General features: G+C 55.2%; 1 protein-coding gene across 5 annotated transcripts in view; it reads right to left on the reverse strand.

Annotated features, from left to right (window-relative positions):
* Positions 1-1,592: 1,592 nt before the first annotated feature.
* Positions 1,593-19,035, reverse strand: part of LOC140392177 (F-box/WD repeat-containing protein 7-like) — a 321,680-nt gene continuing 304,237 nt past the window's right edge. For all 5 annotated transcript variants that reach the window (XM_072477557.1, XM_072477556.1, XM_072477555.1 and 2 more), the window contains 3 exons: positions 17,089-17,314; positions 9,442-9,652; positions 1,593-2,567 (listed from right to left, as the gene is read on the reverse strand). In XM_072477557.1, the coding sequence (XP_072333658.1) occupies positions 2,299-2,567; positions 9,442-9,652; positions 17,089-17,314 (706 nt within the window). In that variant the 3' untranslated portion in view covers positions 1,593-2,298. The remainder of the gene's footprint in view (positions 2,568-9,441; positions 9,653-17,088; positions 17,315-19,035) is intronic.

Consider the following 19,035-nt stretch of genomic DNA (forward strand, 5'->3'; position numbering starts at 1 on the left):
ATTGAGTTCTTTGAGAAGGTGACTGAACAGGTAGACGAGGGTAGAGCAGTTGATGTGGTGTATATGGATTTCAGCAAAGCGTTTGATAAGGTTCCCCACGGTAGGCTATTGCAAAAAATACGGAGGCTGGGGATTGAGGGTGATTTAGAGATGTGGATCAGAAATTGGCTAGCTGAAAGAAGACAGAGGGTGGTGGTTGATGGGAAATGTTCAGAATGGAGTACAGTCACAAGTGGAGTACCACAAGGATCTGTTCTGGGGCCGTTGCGGTTTGTCATTTTTATCAATGACCTAGAGGAAGGCGCAGAAGGGTGGGTGAGTAAATTTGCAGACGATACTAAAGTCGGTGGTGTTGTCGATAGTGTGGAAGGATGTAGCAGGTTACAGAGGGATATAGATAAGCTGCAGAGCTGGGCTGAGAGGTGGCAAATGGAGTTTAATGTAGAGAAGTGTGAGGTGATTCACTTTGGAAGGAATAACAGGAATGCGGAATATTTGGCTAATGGTAAAGTTCTTGAAAGTGTGGATGAGCAGAGGGATCTAGGTGTCCATGTACATAGATCCCTGAAAGTTGCCACCCAGGTTGATAGGGTTGTGAAGAAGGCCTATGGAGTGTTGGCCTTTATTGGTAGAGGGATTGAGTTCCGGAGTCGGGAGGTCATGTTGCAGCTGTACAGAACTCTGGCACGGCCGCATTTGGAGTATTGCGTACAGTTCTGGTCACCGCATTATAGGAAGGACGTGGAGGCTTTGGAGCGGGTGCAGAGGGGATTTACCAGGATGTTGCCTGGTATGGAGGGAAAATCTTATGAGGAAAGGCTGATGGACTTGAGGTTGTTTTCATTGGAGAGAAGAAGGTTAAGAGGAGACTTAATAGAGGCATACAAAATGATCAGGGGGTTGGATAGGGTGGACAGTGAGAACCTTCTCCCGCGGATGGATATGGCTGGCACGAGGGGACATAACTTTAAACTGAGGGGTAATAGATATAGGACAGAGGTCAGAGGTAGGTTCTTTACGCAAAGAGTAGTGAGGCCGTGGAATGCCCTACCTGCTACAGTAGTGAACTTGCCAACATTGAGGGCATTTAAAAGTTTATTGGATAAACATATGGATGATAATGGCATAGTGTAGGTTAGATGGCTTTTGTTTTGGTGCAACATCGTGGACCGAAGGGCCTGCACTGCACTGTATTGTTCTATGTTCTATCACCATCCGAGGAAAAAGGCTCTCACTGTCCACGTCATGGTAGCACAGTGGTTAGCACAGTTGCTTCACAGCTCCAGGATCTCAGGTTCGATTCCCGGCTTGGGTCACTGTCTGTGCGGAGTCTGCACGTTCTCCCAGTGTCTGCGTGGGTTTCCTCCGGGTGCTCCGGTTTCCTCCCACAAGTCCCGAAAGACGTGCTGTTAGGTGAATTGGACATTGTGAATTCTCCCTGTGTGTACCCGAACAGGCGCCGGAATGTGGCGACTAGGAGATTTTCACAGTAACTTCATTGCAGCGTTAATGTAAGCCTACTTGTGACACTAATAAAGATTATCCTGGTTTGTGTTTGAAGAAGTTGGTTGGTTTGGAACACAAACCCAGTCTGTACTTCAATCATTTTATTGTTAATTTTTTTTTTTTTTAAAAAAGCTCAGCATTTACAGCTTATTGCTGTTGTTTCAATCCCCAAAACCCCCCAGATGTTTTATACAATGTACAAGGGAGGTGTCTTTGTCGCCTCACGACAGTGAAAACCCTTGCACACTCGCGCGTGCGCACACACTACCATTTAGCACCATCCTTTCACACTCTCTCTCGCTCTCTCTCACACACACATATAGATTAGTTTTCCCATTACACAATTTCAATATATAGACATGTAGTTAAGGATGCTTCATCTCATTCATCCACATAGATACACTTTTATATAATATACAGATATAACCATTTTCTGTACAGGTTTGTGTTACTAATAATTTTGGCAAGTCTTTTTAAAGTGTCTCCGAGTGTCTAGTCATCGGCAGAGATCATTCCTCTGTGATGGCTCAGTTATAAGGTGCTTTAAATCTTTCACAAATAGCTCGCAGCTCGTCAAGTGTTGGAGGTTTGAAAACACAGCCCCTGCCTTTCCAGGGAGCTGCCCCCATCATTGCTGGCAAGATCTCTGCAGACCCCCTCCCATTTCCCCGTAAGGTCAAGTCTTCTTTGGCAAATTGGAATGGACAGCATGGAATTAGGTTGCAGATTCTTCCAGCTCAGTCCAGTGAGTGATCAGACGTGCGTGCGGCACACCCCTCCGTCAGACCAGCCTCATTTCATGTCCACATCAAAATCCAGGACCAGCAGTTTGGTTTCCTCGGTCCCATTCCGACTGCCCACTGCACAAATCAGTTTTGTTTTGGATGCTCGGAGTCGCCAAACCACCCCGCCGCTGCCCCCGCTCTCCAGTGCTACGAGGTTACGAATGAACTCGCCCGTTTTCAGATCCCATAGTTTCACTGTTCCATCATCTGAGCTTGTGACTACAAACTTCTGGATAAACTGCAGACAGGTGACCGCGCTCTGGTGTTTGTTTGCACCTGTAATGGGAAAAAGAGAGGACTTGTGTTTATAGATCAACTTTCACCCACCATGGATATGCTGCGCCCGGGGGGAGGGGTGGTGGGGAGAGAGGCACCGCACTTTGTCAGAAAACTCCCTCAACGCCAGGACGGGGACCAGTCAGGACGGGGACCAGTCAGGACGGGGACCAGTCAGGACGGGGACCAGTCAGGACGGGGACCAGTCAGGACGGGGACCAGTCAGGACGGGGACCAGTCAGGACGGGGACCAGTCAGGACGGGGACCAGTCAGGACGGGATGAACACTGTTTACTTCACAGATAAAACATTTCAAGTTGAGCTGTTCAGTTCAACCCGTTTTCAGCAAGTTCAGACACAAGAAATGAATCCCGATTTATCACAGAGGCAACAAAGTCTGAAGATTTTAATATTTAGTTAATTGAGAGTAGCACAATTGACACAATGGTTAGCACCGCTGCCTCGCGGTGCCAGGGCGGCACGCTGATTAGCACCGCTGCCTCACAGCGCCAGGGCGGCACGCTGATTAGCACCGCTGCCTCACAGCGCCAGGGCGGCACGCTGGTTAGCACCACTGCCTCACAGCGCCAGGGCGGCACGCTGATTAGCACCGCTGCCTCACAGCGCCAGGGCGGCACGCTGATTAGCACCGCTGCCTCACAGCGCCAGGGCGGCACACTGATTAGCACCGCTGCCTCACAGCGCCAGGGCGGCACGCTGGTTAGCACCGCTGCCTCACAGTGCCAGGGCGGCACGCTGGTTAGCACCGCTGCCTCAGTGCCAGGGCGGCACGCTGGTTAGCACCGCTGCCTCACAGTGCCAGGGCGGCACGCTGGTTAGCACCACTGCCTCACAGTGCCAGGGCGGCACGCTGGTTAGCACTACTGCCTCACAGCGCCAGGGCGGCACGCTGATTAGCACTACTGCCTCACAGTGCCAGGGCGGCACGCTGGTTAGCACCGCTGCCTCAGTGCCAGGGCGGCACGCTGGTTAGCACCACTGCCTCACAGCGCCAGGGCGGAACGCTGGTTAGCACCGCTGCCTCACAGTGCCAGGGCGGCACGCTGGTTAGCACCACTGCCTCACAGCGCCAGGGCGGCACGCTGATTAGCACCGCTGCCTCAGTGCCAGGGTGGCACGCTGGTTAGCACCACTGCCTCACAGCGCCAGGGCGGCACGCTGGTTAGCACCACTGCCTCACAGCGCCAGGGCGGCACGCTGGTTAGCACCACTGCCTCACAGCGCCAGGGCGGCACGCTGGTTAGCACCGCTGCCTCACAGTGCCAGGGCGGCACGCTGGTTAGCACTACTGCCTCACAGCGCCAGGGCGGCACGCTGGTTAGTACTACTGTCTCACAGCGCCAGGGCGGCACGCTGATTAGCACCGCTGCCTCACAGCGCCAGGGCGGCACGCTGGTTAGCACCGCTGCCTCACAGCACCAGGGCGGCACGCTGGTTAGCACCACTGCCTCACAGCGCCAGGGCGGCACGCTGATTAGCACCGCTGCCTCAGTGCCAGGGCGGCACGCTGATTAGCACCGCTGCCTCACAGTGCCAGGGCGGCACGCTGGTTAGCACTGCTGCCTCAGCGCCAGGGCGGCATGCTGGTTAGCACTGCTGCCTCAGTGCCAGGGCGGCACGCTGATTAGCACCGCTGCCTCACAGCGCCAGGGCGGCTCGCTGGTTAGCACCGCAGCCTCAGTGCCAGGGCGGCACGCTGGTTAGCACCGCTGCCTCAGTGCCAGGGCGGCACGCTGGTTAGCACTACTGCCTCAGTGCCAGGGCGGCACGCTGGTTAGCACCGCTGCCTCACAGTGCCAGGGCGGCACGCTGGTTAGAACCGCTGCCTCACAGTGCCAGGGCGGCACGCTGATTAGCACCGCTGCCTCAGTGCCAGGGCGGCACGCTGGTTAGCACCGCTGCCTCAGTGCCAGGGCGGCACGCTGATTAGCACCGCTGCCTCACAGTGCCAGGGCGGCACGCTGGTTAGCACCGCTGCCTCACCGTGCCAGGGCGGCACGCTGGTTAGCACCACTGCCTCAGTGCCAGGGCGGCACGCTGGTTAGCACCGCTGCCTCAGTGCCAGGGCGGCACGCTGATGAGCACCGCTGCCTCAGTGCCAGGGCGGCACGCTGGTTAGCACCGCTGCCTCACAGTGCCAGGGCGGCACGCTGGTTAGCACCACTGCCTCAGTACAGCGGCACGCTGGTTAGCACCACTGCCTCAGTGCCAGGGCGGCACGCTGGTTAGCACCACTGCCCTCAGTGTGCCAGGGCGGCACGCTGATTAGCACCGCTGCCTCACAGTGCCAGGGCGGCATGCTGGTTAGCACCGCTGCCTCACAGTGCCAGGGCGGCACGCTGGTTAGCACTGCTGCCTCACGGTGCCAGGGCGGCACGCTGGTTAGCACCGCTGCCTCAGTGCCAGGGCAGCACGCTGGTTAGCACCACTGCCTCAGTGCCAGGGCGGCACGCTGATTAGCACCACTGCCTCACAGTGCCAGGGCAGCACGCTGGTTAGCACCGCTGCCTCACAGTGCCAGGGCGGCACGCTGGTTCGCACTGCTGCCTCTCAGTGCCAGGGCGGCTTGCTGGTTAGCACTGCTGCCTCAGCGCCAGGGCGGCAAGCTGGTTAGCACTGCTGCCTCACAGTGCCAGGGCAGCACGCTGGTTAGCACCGCTGCCTCAGTGCCAGGGCGGCTTGCTGGTTAGCACTGCTGCCTCAGTGCCAGGGCGGCTTGCTGGTTAGCACTGCTGCCTCAGCGCCAGGGCGGCACACTGGTTAGCACTGCTGCCTCACAGTGCCAGGGCGGCATGCTGGTTAGCACCGCTGCCTCAGTGCCAGGGCGGCACGCTGATTAGCACTGCTGCCTCACAGTGCCAGGGCGGCACGCTGGTTAGCACTGCTGCCTCACAGTGCCAGGGCGGCACGCTGGTTAGCACTGCTGCCTCAGTGCCAGGGCGGCACGCTGGTTAGCACCACTGCCTCAGTGCCAGGGCGGCACGCTGGTTAGCACCGCTGCCTCACAGTGCCAGGGCGGCACGCTGGTTAGCACCGCTGCCTCACAGTGCCAGGGCGGCACGCTGGTTAGCACCACTGCCTCAGTACAGCGGCACGCTGGTTAGCACCACTGCCTCAGTGCCAGGGCGGCACGCTGGTTAGCACCACTGCCCTCAGTGTGCCAGGGCGGCACGCTGATTAGCACCGCTGCCTCACAGTGCCAGGGCGGCATGCTGGTTAGCACCGCTGCCTCACAGTGCCAGGGCGGCACGCTGGTTAGCACTGCTGCCTCACGGTGCCAGGGCGGCACGCTGGTTAGCACCGCTGCCTCACAGTGCCAGGGCGGCACGCTGGTTAGCACCACTGCCTCAGTGCCAGGGTGGCACGCTGATTAGCACCACTGCCTCACAGTGCCAGGGCAGCACGCTGGTTAGCACCGCTGCCTCACAGTGCCAGGGCGGCACGCTGGTTAGCACTGCTGCCTCAGTGCCAGGGCGGCACGCTGGTTAGCACCACTGCCTCAGTGCCAGGGCGGCACGCTGATTAGCACCGCTGCCTCACAGTGCCAGGGCAGCACGCTGGTTAGCACCGCTGCCTCAGTGCCAGGGCGGCTTGCTGGTTAGCACTGCTGCCTCAGTGCCAGGGCGGCTTGCTGGTTAGCACTGCTGCCTCAGCGCCAGGGCGGCACACTTGTTAGCACTGCTGCCTCACAGTGCCAGGGCGGCATGCTGGTTAGCACCGCTGCCTCAGTGCCAGGGCAGCACGCTGATTAGCACTGCTGCCTCACAGTGCCAGGGCGGCACGCTGGTTAGCACTGCTGCCTCAGTGCCAGGGCGGCACGCTGGTTAGCACTGCTGCCTCAGTGCCAGGGCGGCACGCTGGTTAGCACCACTGCCTCAGTGCCAGGGCGGCACGCTGGTTAGCACTGCTGCCTCACAGCGCCAGGGCGGCACGCTGGTTAGCACCACTGCCTCAAAGAGCCAGAGACCCCGGTTCAACTCCGGCCTCGGGTCACTGTCTGAGCGGAGTCAGCCTGTTCTCCCCGTGCCTGCGTGGGTTTCCTCCCACAATCTAAAGATGTGCAGGTTAGGTGGGCAAAAGGGGTAGGGCAGGGGAGTGGGTCTAGGTACGGTGCTCTTTCAGAGGGCCGGTGCTGACTCAATGGGCCGAATGGCCTCCTTCTGCACTGTAGGGATTCTATGGCAGTTATGGACCAATTGAAAGTTTCAGATTACTAATACAATATTGGCTGCAAGTTTTATTTTATTTTAACACTGGGCTGATGTTTCTGTGCCAATAGCAGTCCTTTCTAAATAGGTTCATGATATTATTGCACGAATATTGAAGGAATCTATTTTTCAGCTCAGCTGTCTGAATGATTATCTGATTTTTACTCAGATTGTACAGAAGTGATGAATCACATTTCAGAGAATTATGCAGGTCAATTGGCAGATCCAGTGTCAGCTCCTGAACTGTGTAACTTTTTTATCCAGACAAGTACTTTTGTTACTGGGAGTTTGGAATTTTATAACACGGGGTGGCTCCCAGAAGCAAAAGGATTGAAAGCTCCAGGTCAAAGTAACCAAACAGCAGACTCCCTGCTTCACACATTTCTGCCTCTGATGCTCGTTTCGTTGCGGAGTTCAGGTCGACCCAGCATTTACAGATGGCATTGGAGGTACACATCATTTATGCTCCTCCCCATCACAGATCTCCCAGGCACGTGTCAAAGCTGTCGAGCACAAGGGAACCAAACCCATCACTTTACTTAGTGGCTCTGTACGAATGCTGCCAGCACCAATCAAAGTGGTTTCTTCAAAAACAGATGTGTTTGTTTTAAATTTGTCCTCAGTGTCTGGGTCACGGAGCAGCAGATTGTGCCCAGCCTGAGCTGGCAATGGAAGCAGGCTGGCATCAATGGCAGCTCTGCTGAATGTTAAGGGGTCAGTTGAGACTTACGACATTCCGTCAACTTTCATTTCAGCTGAAAATTATTTTTTCAATTTCTTCAGGTCACGAGTGTTGTCCACAAAACCCTGGGTCTTCATAAACAAATTTGCGGGATGTGGGTGTCGCTGGTTAGACCAGCATTTATTGCCCATCCCTAGTTGCCCTTCAGAAGGTGGGGGTGAGCTGCCTTCGTGAACCGCTGCAGTCCCTGAGGTGTAGGTACACCCACTGTGCTGTTAGGGAGGGAGTTCCAGGATGTTGCCCCAGTGACAGTGAAGGAACGGCGATATATTTCCCAGTCAGGGTGGGGGGTGACTTGGAGGGGAACCTCCAGGTGGTGGGGTTCCCAGGTATCTGCTGCTCTTGTCCTTCTAGATGGTAGTGGGCGTGGGTTTGGAAGGTGCTGCCTAAGGAGCCTCGGTGAGTTGCTGCAGTGCATCTTGTAGATGGTGCACACGGCTGTCACTGTGCGTCGGTGGTGGAGGGTTTGAATATTTGTGGAAAGAGGAACAATCAAGCGGGGCTGCTTTGTCCTGGATGGTGTTGAGCTTCTTGAGTGTTGTAGGAGCTGCTCATCCAGGCAAGTGGAGAGTTTTCCATCACACTCCTGACTTGTGCCTTGTAGATGGTGGACAGGCTCTGGGGGGTCAGGAGGTGAGTTACTCACCGCAGGATTCCCAGCCTTTGACCTGCCCTGGTAGCCACAGTATTAATGTGGTTGGGTCCAGTTCAGTTTCTGATCAATGGTAACCCCCAGAATGTTGATTGTGGGGATTCAGCGATGGTGATGCCATTGGATGTCAAGGGGCGGTGGTTAGATTCTCTCTTGTAGGAGATGGTCATTGCCCGGGGGTTGTGTGGTGCGAGTGTAACTTGCCACTTGTCAGCCCAAGGCCGGATATTGTCCAGGTCTTGCTGCATTTGGACAGGTACTGCTTCATTATCTGAGGAGTTGCGAATGGTGCTGAACATTGTGCAGTCATCGCAAACACCCCACGTCTGACCTTCTGATGGAAGGGAGGTCATTGATGAAGCAGCTGGAGGTGGCTGGGCCGAGGACACGACCCTGAGGAACTCCTGCAGTGATGTCCTGGAGCTGAGATGATTGACCTCCAACCACCACAACCATCTTCCTTTGTGCCGGGAATGACTCCAACCAGCGGAGAGATTTCCCCGATTACATTGGTTTCTGCGTTAACAAAGGTCTTGGAATGTTTCCCTAATCGGGTCACGGGTCAGTGAAGATGCGTTTGCAGTCATTAGCAGCAGAAACTCCATGCAGCCAAGTGCTGCTGTTAGCACTGAGGGATTGGTGGGGCCTGTGGGTCCCGGGAGTTATACAACATTGGATACAGCAGGGAGTCAGGAGTTCAGGGAAATCCACGACGGTGCCAGCTGAGTAAAGTCCAGCTGAAATTAAGCCAGGAAAGACGGGACGAGGTGCAATCCAGGGAGGAGGAATTTTGGAAAGCAAGATTGAAACTTTGGGAGTGGGTCATTCACTAAGTAGGAAAGAGCTTTGGAGAGAATTCAGAGGTGTGATCTCCAACAGAGGAGATTGGGATCCCTGGTGAGTATCCACCAGATTGTTGGACTTGGTGGGCTCAAGAAAAAACCATGGACTCGCTCATGGTTTCATCTGTAATTTACTTTGGAGAATTAATTTACACGTACCTCACACTTACCCTGAATGTTAGAATATAAGATCGGACTTGTATCCACAAGGGCTGGCAGCACAAACCTGCACATCCCCTGCTTCAAGGATAGAAGCATTAGAAATCCACAAGAACCCAGGCAGCTGCCAAGAGAGACATCGTCCTCCCACTGCAACATAGACACAGCCAGCCTACCAGCTGTGGAGGATAAGCTGGCACATCATTCACACTGGAAATGTGTAAATACTGATTTGAACTCTCAATCTCACCTTGTAACGTCTGCAAACATTGACCCGTCTTGATGTCCCAGATTTTCACTGTGGAGTCTGCATTGCCAGATACCAGGATGTTATCCTTCAGTTCCATTCCACTGGTCAGAGACTGGTGTCCCATTAGAGTGTGCAGACAGTTCCCATTTTCCGCATCCCACACTCGTATCGAGGTATCTAGGGAGCCGCTGACGATGTGGACACCGTCATACTGCGCAAAGGCAGAGAAATTATAATAAACTCAAACACGGGCACCTGAATTCCTCCCGCCTCCCCCACCATAACAATTTGTATTTATATAGCATCCTTAACACAGAAAAATGTCGCAAAGTGATTCATAAAAGTGTTAAAAACAAAATCGACCCAGAGGCACTGAGAAGATGAAGCTCGAGATCATTTCAACTCGGGAGGAAGGGAAAGGGGCAGTTAGAAAACATGGGAATGCGCAACATGGGGAAGGGGCTGGAGGCGGGGAGGGAGGGGGGCGCGAGGCGGGGAGGGAGGGGGGCGCGAGGCGGGGAGGGAGGGGGGCGCGAGGCGGGGAGGGAGGGGGGCGCGAGGCGGGGAGGGAGAGGGGCGCGAGGCGGGAAGGGAGAGGGGCGCGAGGCGGGGAGGGAGAGGGGCGCGAGGCGGGGAGGGAGGGGGGCGCGAGGCGGGGAGGGAGGGGGGCGCGAGGCGGGGAGGGAGGGGGGCGCGAGGCGGGGAGGGAGGGGGGCGCGAGGCGGGGAGGGAGAGGGGCGCGAGGCGGGGAGGGAGAGGGACGCGAGGCGGGGAGGGAGAGGGGCGGCGAGCGGGGGAGAGGGGCGGCGAGCGGGGGAGAGGGGCGGCGAGCGGGGGAGAGGGGCGGCGAGCGGGGGAGAGGGGCGGCGAGCGGGGGAGAGGGGCGGCGAGCGGGGGAGAGGGGACGCGAGCGAGGGAGGGGGGCCGCGGGAGAGGGGCCGCGAGCGAGGGAGGGGGGCCGCGGGAGAGGGGCCGCGAGCGAGGGAGAGGGGCCGCGAGCGAGGGAGAGGGGCCGCGAGCGAGGGAGGGGGGCCGCGGGAGAGGGGCCGCGAGCGAGGGAGGGGGGCCGCGGGAGAGGGGCCGCGAGCGAGGGAGAGGGGCCGCGAGCGAGGGAGAGGGGCCGCGAGCGAGGGAGAGGGGCCGCGAGCGAGGGAGAGGGGCGGCGAGCGGGGGAGGGGGGCCGCGAGCGAGGGAGGGGGCCGCGAGCGAGGGAGGGGGGCCGCGAGCGAGGGAGGGGGGCCGCGAGCGAGGGAGGGGGGCCGCGAGCGAGGGAGGGGGACCGCGAGCGAGGGAGAGGGGACGCGAGCGGGGGAGAGGGGACGCGAGCGGGGGAGAGGGGCCGCGAGCGGGGGAGAGGGGACGCGAGCGGGGGAGAGGGGACGCGAGCGGGGGAGAGGGGCCGCGAGCGGGGGAGAGGGGCCGCGAGCGGGGGAGAGGGGCCGCGAGCGGGGGAGAGGGGCCGCGAGCGGGGGAGAGAGGCCGCGAGCGAGGGAGAGGGGCCGCGAGCGGGGGAGAGGGGACGCGAGCGGGGGAGAGGGGCGGCGAGCGGGGGAGAGGGGCGGCGAGCGGGGGAGAGGGGCGGCGAGCGGGGGAGAGGGGCGGCGAGCGGGGGAGAGGGGCGGCGAGCGGGGGAGAGGGGCGGCGAGCGGGGGAGAGGGGCGGCGAGCGGGGGAGAGGGGCCGCGAGCGGGGGAGAGGGGACGCGAGCGGGGGAGAGGGGACGCGAGCGGGGGAGAGGGGACGCGGGCGGGGGAGGGAGGCCACGGGCGGGGGGAGGGGCCGCAAGCGAGGGGGAGGGGCCGCAAGCGAGGGGGAGGGGCCGCGAACGGGGGAGAGGGGCCGCGAGCGGGGGAGAGGGGCCGCGAGCGGGGGAGAGAGGCCGCGAGCGAGGGAGAGGGGCTGCGAGCGGGGGAGAGGGGACGCGAGCGGGGGAGAGGGGACGCGAGCGGGGGAGAGGGGACGCGAGCGGGGGAGAGGGGCCGCGAGCGGGGGAGAGGGGCCGCGAGCGGGGGAGAGGGGCCGCGAACGGGGGAGAGGGGCCGCGAGCGAGGGAGGGAGGCCGCGGGCGGGGGGAGGGGCCGCGAGCGGGGGAGAGGGGCCGCGAACGGGGGAGAGGGGCCGCGAACGGGGGAGAGGGGCCGCGGGCAGGGGAGGGAGGCCACGGGCGGGGGGGAGGGGCCGCAAGCGAGGGGGAGGGGCCGCGAACGGGGGAGAGGGGCCGCGAGCGAGGGAGGGAGGCCGCGGGCGGGGGAGGGAGGCCGCGGGCGGGGGGAGGGGCCGCAAGCGAGGGGGAGGGGCCGCGAACGGGGGAGAGGGGCCGCGAGCGAGGGAGGGGGGCCGCGAGCGAGGGGCCGCGGGCGGGGGGAGGGGCCGCAAGCGAGGGGGAGGGGCCGCAAGCGAGGGGGAGGGGCAGATATCAGGGGCTCAAGACAGCAGAATCCCTAGAGGCATATGGAAAGTGCACAAGGGAACTTAAAAAGGAAACGAGGAGAGCAGAAAGGGGACATGAACGGATTCTGGCAGGTAAAATAAAAGAAAATCCCAAGTTATTTTACAAGTACATTAAGTGCAAAAAGATATCTAGGAAAAGAATAGGCCCAGTAAGGGCCACAGCGGAAATGTGTGTCCCCTGCGGTCACTTGTCAGAGGGACAGTGTGGATATGGACATCAGGGAGAGGGACTGGAATAAAATTAAAGCGATTGGATTGGATTTGTTTATTGTCACGTGTACCGAGGTACAGTGAAAAGTATTTTTCTGCGAGCAGCTCAACAGATCATTAAGTACATGGGAAGAAAAGGGAATAAAAGAAAATACATAATAGGGCAACACAAGGTCCACAATGTAACTACACAAGCATTGGCTCCCAATTAACGTAGAGAGGAGCGTCTGAGTGATCTGGCAGGCTTAAAAGTAGACAAATCTCCAGGACCAGGTGGAATGTATCCCAGATAAAAGATAATTAGTGCGGTTGCTGGAATCTGAAACAAAACCAGAGAAGGCTGGACAATCTCAGCAGGTCTGACAGCGTCTGTGGAGAGAGAAAGGAGCTGACCAGACCAGTCTGGATGACTCTTTGTCAAAGCTGCGTCAAACTGCGCCAGACTGCTGAGTGAGGCAAGGGAGGAAATAGCAGGAGTGCTGGCAATTCCACACAAGAGGTGCCAGAGGACTGGAGGATAGCCAATGTGGTACTTTGGGGTCTGCTTTGGAGCGGCAGTTGGATGCACTTAGGAGCATGCGGGTGGCGGAAAGCGTCATAGATCGCAGTTATGTAGATGTGGTCACACCCAAGGTGCAGGCAGAGAAATGGGTGACCACCAGAAAGGGCAGGCAGTCAGTGCAGGAATCCCCTGTGGTTGTCCCCCTCTCGAACAGATATACGCCTTTGGGTACTGTCGGGGAGGGGGAATAGCCTATCAGGGGAAAACAGCAGCATGCAGAGCAGTGGCACCACGGCTGGCTCTGATGTTCAGAAGGGAGGGTCAAAACGCAGAAGAGCAATAGTCATAGGGGACTCTATAGTCAGGGGCACAGATAGGCGCTTCTGTGGACGTGAAAGAGACTCCAGGATGGTATGTTGCCTCCCTGGTGCCAGGGTCCAGGATGTCTCCGAACGCGTAGAGGGTATCCTGAAGGGGGAGAGCAAACAGGCAGAGGTCGTTGTACATATTGGTACTAATGACATAGGCAGGAAGGGGTATGAGGTCCTGCAGCAGGAGTTCAGGAAGCTAGGCAGAAAGTTAAAAGACAGGACCTCTAGGGTTGTAATCTCGGGATTACTCCCTGTGCCACGTGCCAGTGAGGCTAGAAATAGGAAGGTAGAGCAGCTAAACATGTGGCTAAACAGCTGGTGTAGGAGGGAGGGTTTCCGTTATCTGGACCACTGGGAGCTCTTCCAGGGCAGGTGTGACCTATATAAGGACGGGTTGCACCTAAACTGGAGAGGCATAAATATCCTGGCCGCGAGGTTTGCTAATATCACACGGGAGGGTTTAAACTAGTATGGCAGGGGGGTGGGCACGGGAGCAATAGGTCAGAAGGTGAGAGCATTGAGGGTGAGCTCGGGAATAGGGCCAGTATGGTTCTGAGGCAGAGCAGACAGGGAGAAGTTGCTGAACACAGCGGGTCTGGTGGCCTGAAGTGCATATGTTTTAATGCAAGAAGTATTACGGGTAAGGCAGATGAACTTAGAGCTTGGATTAGTACTTGGAACTATGATGTTGTTGCCATTACAGAGACCTGGTTGAGGGAAGGGCAGGATTGGCAGCTAAACGTTCCAGGATTTAGATGTTTCAGGCGGGATAGAGGGGGATGTAAAAGGGGTGGCGGAGTTGCACTACTGGTTAGGGAGAATATCACAGCACAGGAACAGGTCCTCCGGCCCTCCAAGCCCGTGCCGACCATGCTGCCCGACTAAACTACAATCTTCTACACTTCCTGGGTACATATCCCTCTATTCCCATCCTATTCATGTATTTGTCAAGATGCCCCTTAAACGTCACTATCGTCCCTGCTTCCACCACCTCCTCCGGCAGCGAGTTCCAGGCACCCACTACCCTCTGCGTAAAAAACTTGCCTCGTACATCTACTCTAAACCTTGCCCCTCGCACCTTAAACCTATGCCCCCTAGTAATTGACCCCTCTACCCTGGGGAAAAGCCTCTGACTATCCACTCTGTCTATGCCCCATATAATTTTGTATACCTCTATCAGGTCGCCCCTCAACCTCCTTCGTTCCAGTGAGAACAAACCGAGTTTATTCAATCGCTCCTCATAGCTAATGCCCTCCATACCAGGCAACATTCTGGTAAATCTCTTCTGTACCCTCTCTAAAGCCTCCACATCCTTCTGGTAGTGTGGTGACCAGAATTGAACACTATACTCCAAGTGTGGCCTAACTAAGGTTCTATACAGCTGCAACATGACTTGCCAATTCTTATACTCAATGCCCCGGCCAATAAAGGCAAGCATGCCGTATGCCTTCTTGACTACCTTCTCCACCTGTGTTGCCCCTTTCAGTGACCTGAGGACCTGTACTCCTAGATCTCTTTGACTTTCAATACTCTTGAGGGTTCTACCATTCACTGTACATTCCCTACCTGCATTAGACCTTCCAAAATGCATTACCTCACATTTGTCTGGATTAAACTCCATCTGCCATCTCTCCGCCCAAGTCTCCAAACAATCTAAATCCTGCTGTATCCTCTGACAGTCCTCATCGCTATCCGCAATTCCACCAACCTTTGTGTCGTCTGCAAACTTACTATGCAGATGATGGGGGGCAGCACGGTAGCAGTGGTTAGCACTGTTGCTTCACAGTGCCAGGTCCCAGGTTCGATTCCCGGCTTGGGTCACTGTCTGTGCGGAGTTTGCACGTTCTCCCCGTGTGTGCGTGGGTTTCCTCCGGGTGCTCCGGTTTCCTCCCACAGTCCAAAGATGTGCAGGTTAGGTGGATTGGCCGTGCTAAATTGCCCTAAGTGTTTAAAAGGTTGGGTGGGGTTACTGGGTTAGAGGAATAGGGTGGAGGCGTGGGCTTGGGTAGGATGCTCTTTCCAAGGGCCGGTGCAGACTCGATGGGCCGAATGGCCTCTTTCTGCCCTGTAAATTCTATGGTACGATAATTGTGGGGTGGTAAATAGTGAGAAGGATATAGACGGGCTGATCAGTGGCAAATGGAATTCAATCGGGATAAGTGTGAGAACATAGAACATTGCAGCGCAGTACAGGCCCTTCGGCCCTCGATGTTGCGCCGACCTGTGAAACCACTCTAAAGCCCATCTACACTATTCCCTTATCGTCCATATGTCTATCCAATGACCATTTGAATGCCCTTAGTGTTGACGAGTCCACTACTGTTGCAGGCAGGGCATTCCACACCCTCACTACTCTCGGAGTAAAGAACCTACCTCTGACATCTGTCCTATATCTATCTCCCCTCAATTTAAAGGCATGTCCCCTCATGCTAGACATCACCATCCGAGGAAAAAGGCTCTCACTGTCCACCCTATCCAATCCTCTGATCATCTTGTATGCCTCAATTAAGTCACCTCTTAACCTTCTTCTCTCTAACGAAAACAGCCTCAAGTCCCTCAGCCTTCCCTCATAGGATCTTCCCTCCATATCAGGCAACATTCTGGTAAATCTCCTCTGCACCCTTTCCAATGCTTCCACATCCTTCCTATAATGCGGCGACCAGAACTGCACGCAATACTCCAAATGCAGCCGCACCAGAGTTTTCTACAGCTGCAACATGACCTCATGGCTCCGAAACTCAATCCCTCTACCAATAAAAGCTAACACACCGTACGTCTTCTTAACAACCCTCTCAACCTGGGTGGCAACTTTCAGGGGTCTAAGTACATGGACACCGAGATCTCTCTGGTCATCCACACTGCCAAGAATCTTACCATTAGCCCAATACTCTGTCTTCCTGTTATTCCTTCCAAAATGAATAACCTCACACTTTTCTGCATTAAACTCCATTTGCCACCTCTCAGCCCAGCTCTGTAGATTATCTGTGGGGATGCACTTGGGCAGGACAAACAAGACAAGGGAATACAGGATAAACGGCAGCACCCTGGGAAGCACCGAGGATCAGAGGGACCTTAGTGTGCATCTACACTGGTCCTTTAAGGTAGCAAAGCAGGTGGACACGGTGGTTAAGGCGGCAGATGGTGTACTGTCTTCATTTATTGAGGCATAGAGTTTAGGAGCAGGGAGGTTATGCTGGAACTGTATAAAACGTTGGTTAGGCCACAGCGAGAGTATTGTGAGCAGTTCTGGAATCCACATTACAGGAGGGATGTGATAGCCACTGGAAAGGGTGCAGAGGAGATTTACCAGGATGTTGCCCGGGCCGGAGAGTGTTAGTTATGAAGAGAGATTGGATAGACTGGGGTTGTTTTCCTTGGAGCAGAGGAGATTGAGGGGGGACGGGATTGAGGTGTACAAAATGATGAGGGGCATAGAGTAGACAGGAACAAATCTTTCCCCTTGGTGGAGGGATCAATGACCAGGGGCAGAAATTTAAGGTGAGGAGCAGGAGGTTTAGAGGGGATGTGAGGAAAAACCTTTTCACCCAGAGGGGGGTGGGAGTCTGGAACTCGCTGCCTGAAAGGGGGGTGGAGGCAGAGACCCTCAGAACATTTCAGAAGTATTTAGATGTGCACTTGTGATCCCAGAGCAGACAAGACTACGGGCCAAAGGCTGGGAAATGGGGTTAGAATAGAATATAGAACATACAGTGCAGGAGGCCATTCGGCCTATCGAGTCTGCACCGACCCACTTAAGCCCTCACTTCCACCCTATCCCAGTGACCCAATAACCCCTCCTAACCTTTTTTTGGGGTCACGAAGGGCAATTTATCAAAGCTTTGACAAAGAGTCATCTGACTCGAAGCGTTACCTCTTTACTCTCCCTACAGATGCTGCCAGACCTGCTGAGATTATCCAGCATTTTCTCTTTTGTGGTTAATTCTGTACTTCAATTAAAGTTTGTTTTAAGATAGAAGGTACTGATTGGTCAGAAGAATTACTCTGGAGTGAAGGATCCTATCCTCACAGTTTTACAAATTAAATATTGTTTGGAGTTCTCGTCCGGTATCCGAACAATAGATAAATAGAAACACACAGAGAATACTGCACTTACCTGAAGTGAGTACACACGGTTTGTATGCCCCTGAAGAGTATGCACACAGGTTTCAGTTTCTGGATCCCACACCTTTACTGTGTAATCATAGGCACCGCTCACAACCCTCTTCCCATCATACTGTACACATCGGACTGCAGCCACATGCCCCAGTAGTGTATGTAGGCATCGCCCTGTGTCTATGTCCCACACTCTGAGAGTAGCGTCTCTTGACCCACTCACTACCCTGTGGGACAGAAAGAAAATAACATTCGGATTCTCGAGCAACATATCTGCAGGACATTTTTGTGGCCATTACAATTTCTCCACTCATGTTACAACACGGTAATTAAGCCTAACAAACCCGTCTCTTTTTCAAGATCAGTGTCACATACTCACTTCCCCAGTACATTTTCCCATTTCACTATTACCTGAAAGTCTCTTTTTCAAAAAAAACCTCCACTTCTAAATGCTAAAGATAATGGACAATAAGCTTGATCGTGATTCTTCTGAACATTGAAGTAGAATACGACACAATTCAATTTTACTGACTTTAGTGCTGAGAAGTGAATGGGAGGCAGGGTAGCACAGTGGTTAGCACTGTTGCTTCCCAGCGCCAGGGTCCCAGGTTCGATTCCGGCTTGGGTCACTGTCTGTGCGGAGTCTGCACGTTCTCCCATGTGTGCGTGGGTTTCCTCCGGGTGCTCCGGTTTCCTCCCACAGTCCCAAGACGGGCTGTTAGATGAATTGGACATTCTGAATTCTCCCTCTGTGACCCGAACAGGCGGCGGAATGTGGCGACTAGGGGATTTTCACAGTAACTTCATTGCAGTGTTAATGACACTAATAAAGATTATTATTAAAGCTACAGACAAATTTACAACTCGTGAAGATATTGATTGAAGACGAAAGCAGAATGTAACCTTGAATTAATTAATAATACCTGCACTGCACATGCAATTTTAAATTTTTTTAAAAATTAATTTAAATTTAGAGTACCCAATTCATTTTTTCCAATTAAGGGGTAATTTAGCGTGTTCAATCCACATACCCTGCACATCTTTGGATTGTGGGGGCAAAACCCACGCAAACACGGGGAGAATGTACAAACTCCACACGGACAGTGACCCTGAGCCGGGATCGAACCTGGGACCTCGGCGCCGTGAGACTGTGCCACCGTGCTGCCCCTGCACATGCAATTTTAGTTGTGTTTCAGATAACACTGCAAATTGTTCATTTTACACAAAATAAAGTTCTGTTCCATTTAGGAAAATAGTTAATCAGAGATCAGGGTAAATCAGTGAATTACTACTCTCGGCATTCCCACCTTCGGGGCTTTGGTTCAAACCATGGGTAAACCGACAGAACATTTCCCAGTGACCAGCTGTAAGATGCCTGAAACTAAAGAAGACACTGTTGCAATCTCATACTGTCGCAAACCCACACACAGCACACACCAACTGCAAGCTCAGTGGTGCTGCAAATACGATTAGTGCAGGAGTAGGAACATAACACTGATGTAATAACAATATACATTTTAGACCATCAGCATGCACAATTGTGATAGAGCAGAGATGGTTTTATGCTGTATTATATCTCTCGTGCTAGAGCAGGGAATGTTTTTCATAGAAGGAGTGCAGATGGAGCCCATTGGGCCCATCGAGTCTGCACCAACCCTCTGAAAGAGCACCCTTCTTAGGCTCTATCCCCATAACCCCACCTAGCCTATTGAACACTAAGGGGCGATTTAGCACGGCCAGTCCACCTAACCTGCACATCTTTGGATTGTGGGAGGAAACTGGAGCACCCGGAGGAAACGAATGTGCAAACTCCACACAGTCACCAAGACCGGAATTGAACCCGAGTCCCTGCCCCTGTGAGGCAGCAGTGCTAACTATCGTGCCAATGTCATGGGAGAAGAGAATCACATTATTGCTCATTTCCAATCGCCCTTGAGAGGGTGATAGT

This window comes from Scyliorhinus torazame, chromosome 15, assembly GCF_047496885.1.
Source record: "Scyliorhinus torazame isolate Kashiwa2021f chromosome 15, sScyTor2.1, whole genome shotgun sequence".
NCBI classification, from domain to species: domain Eukaryota; kingdom Metazoa; phylum Chordata; class Chondrichthyes; order Carcharhiniformes; family Scyliorhinidae; genus Scyliorhinus; species Scyliorhinus torazame.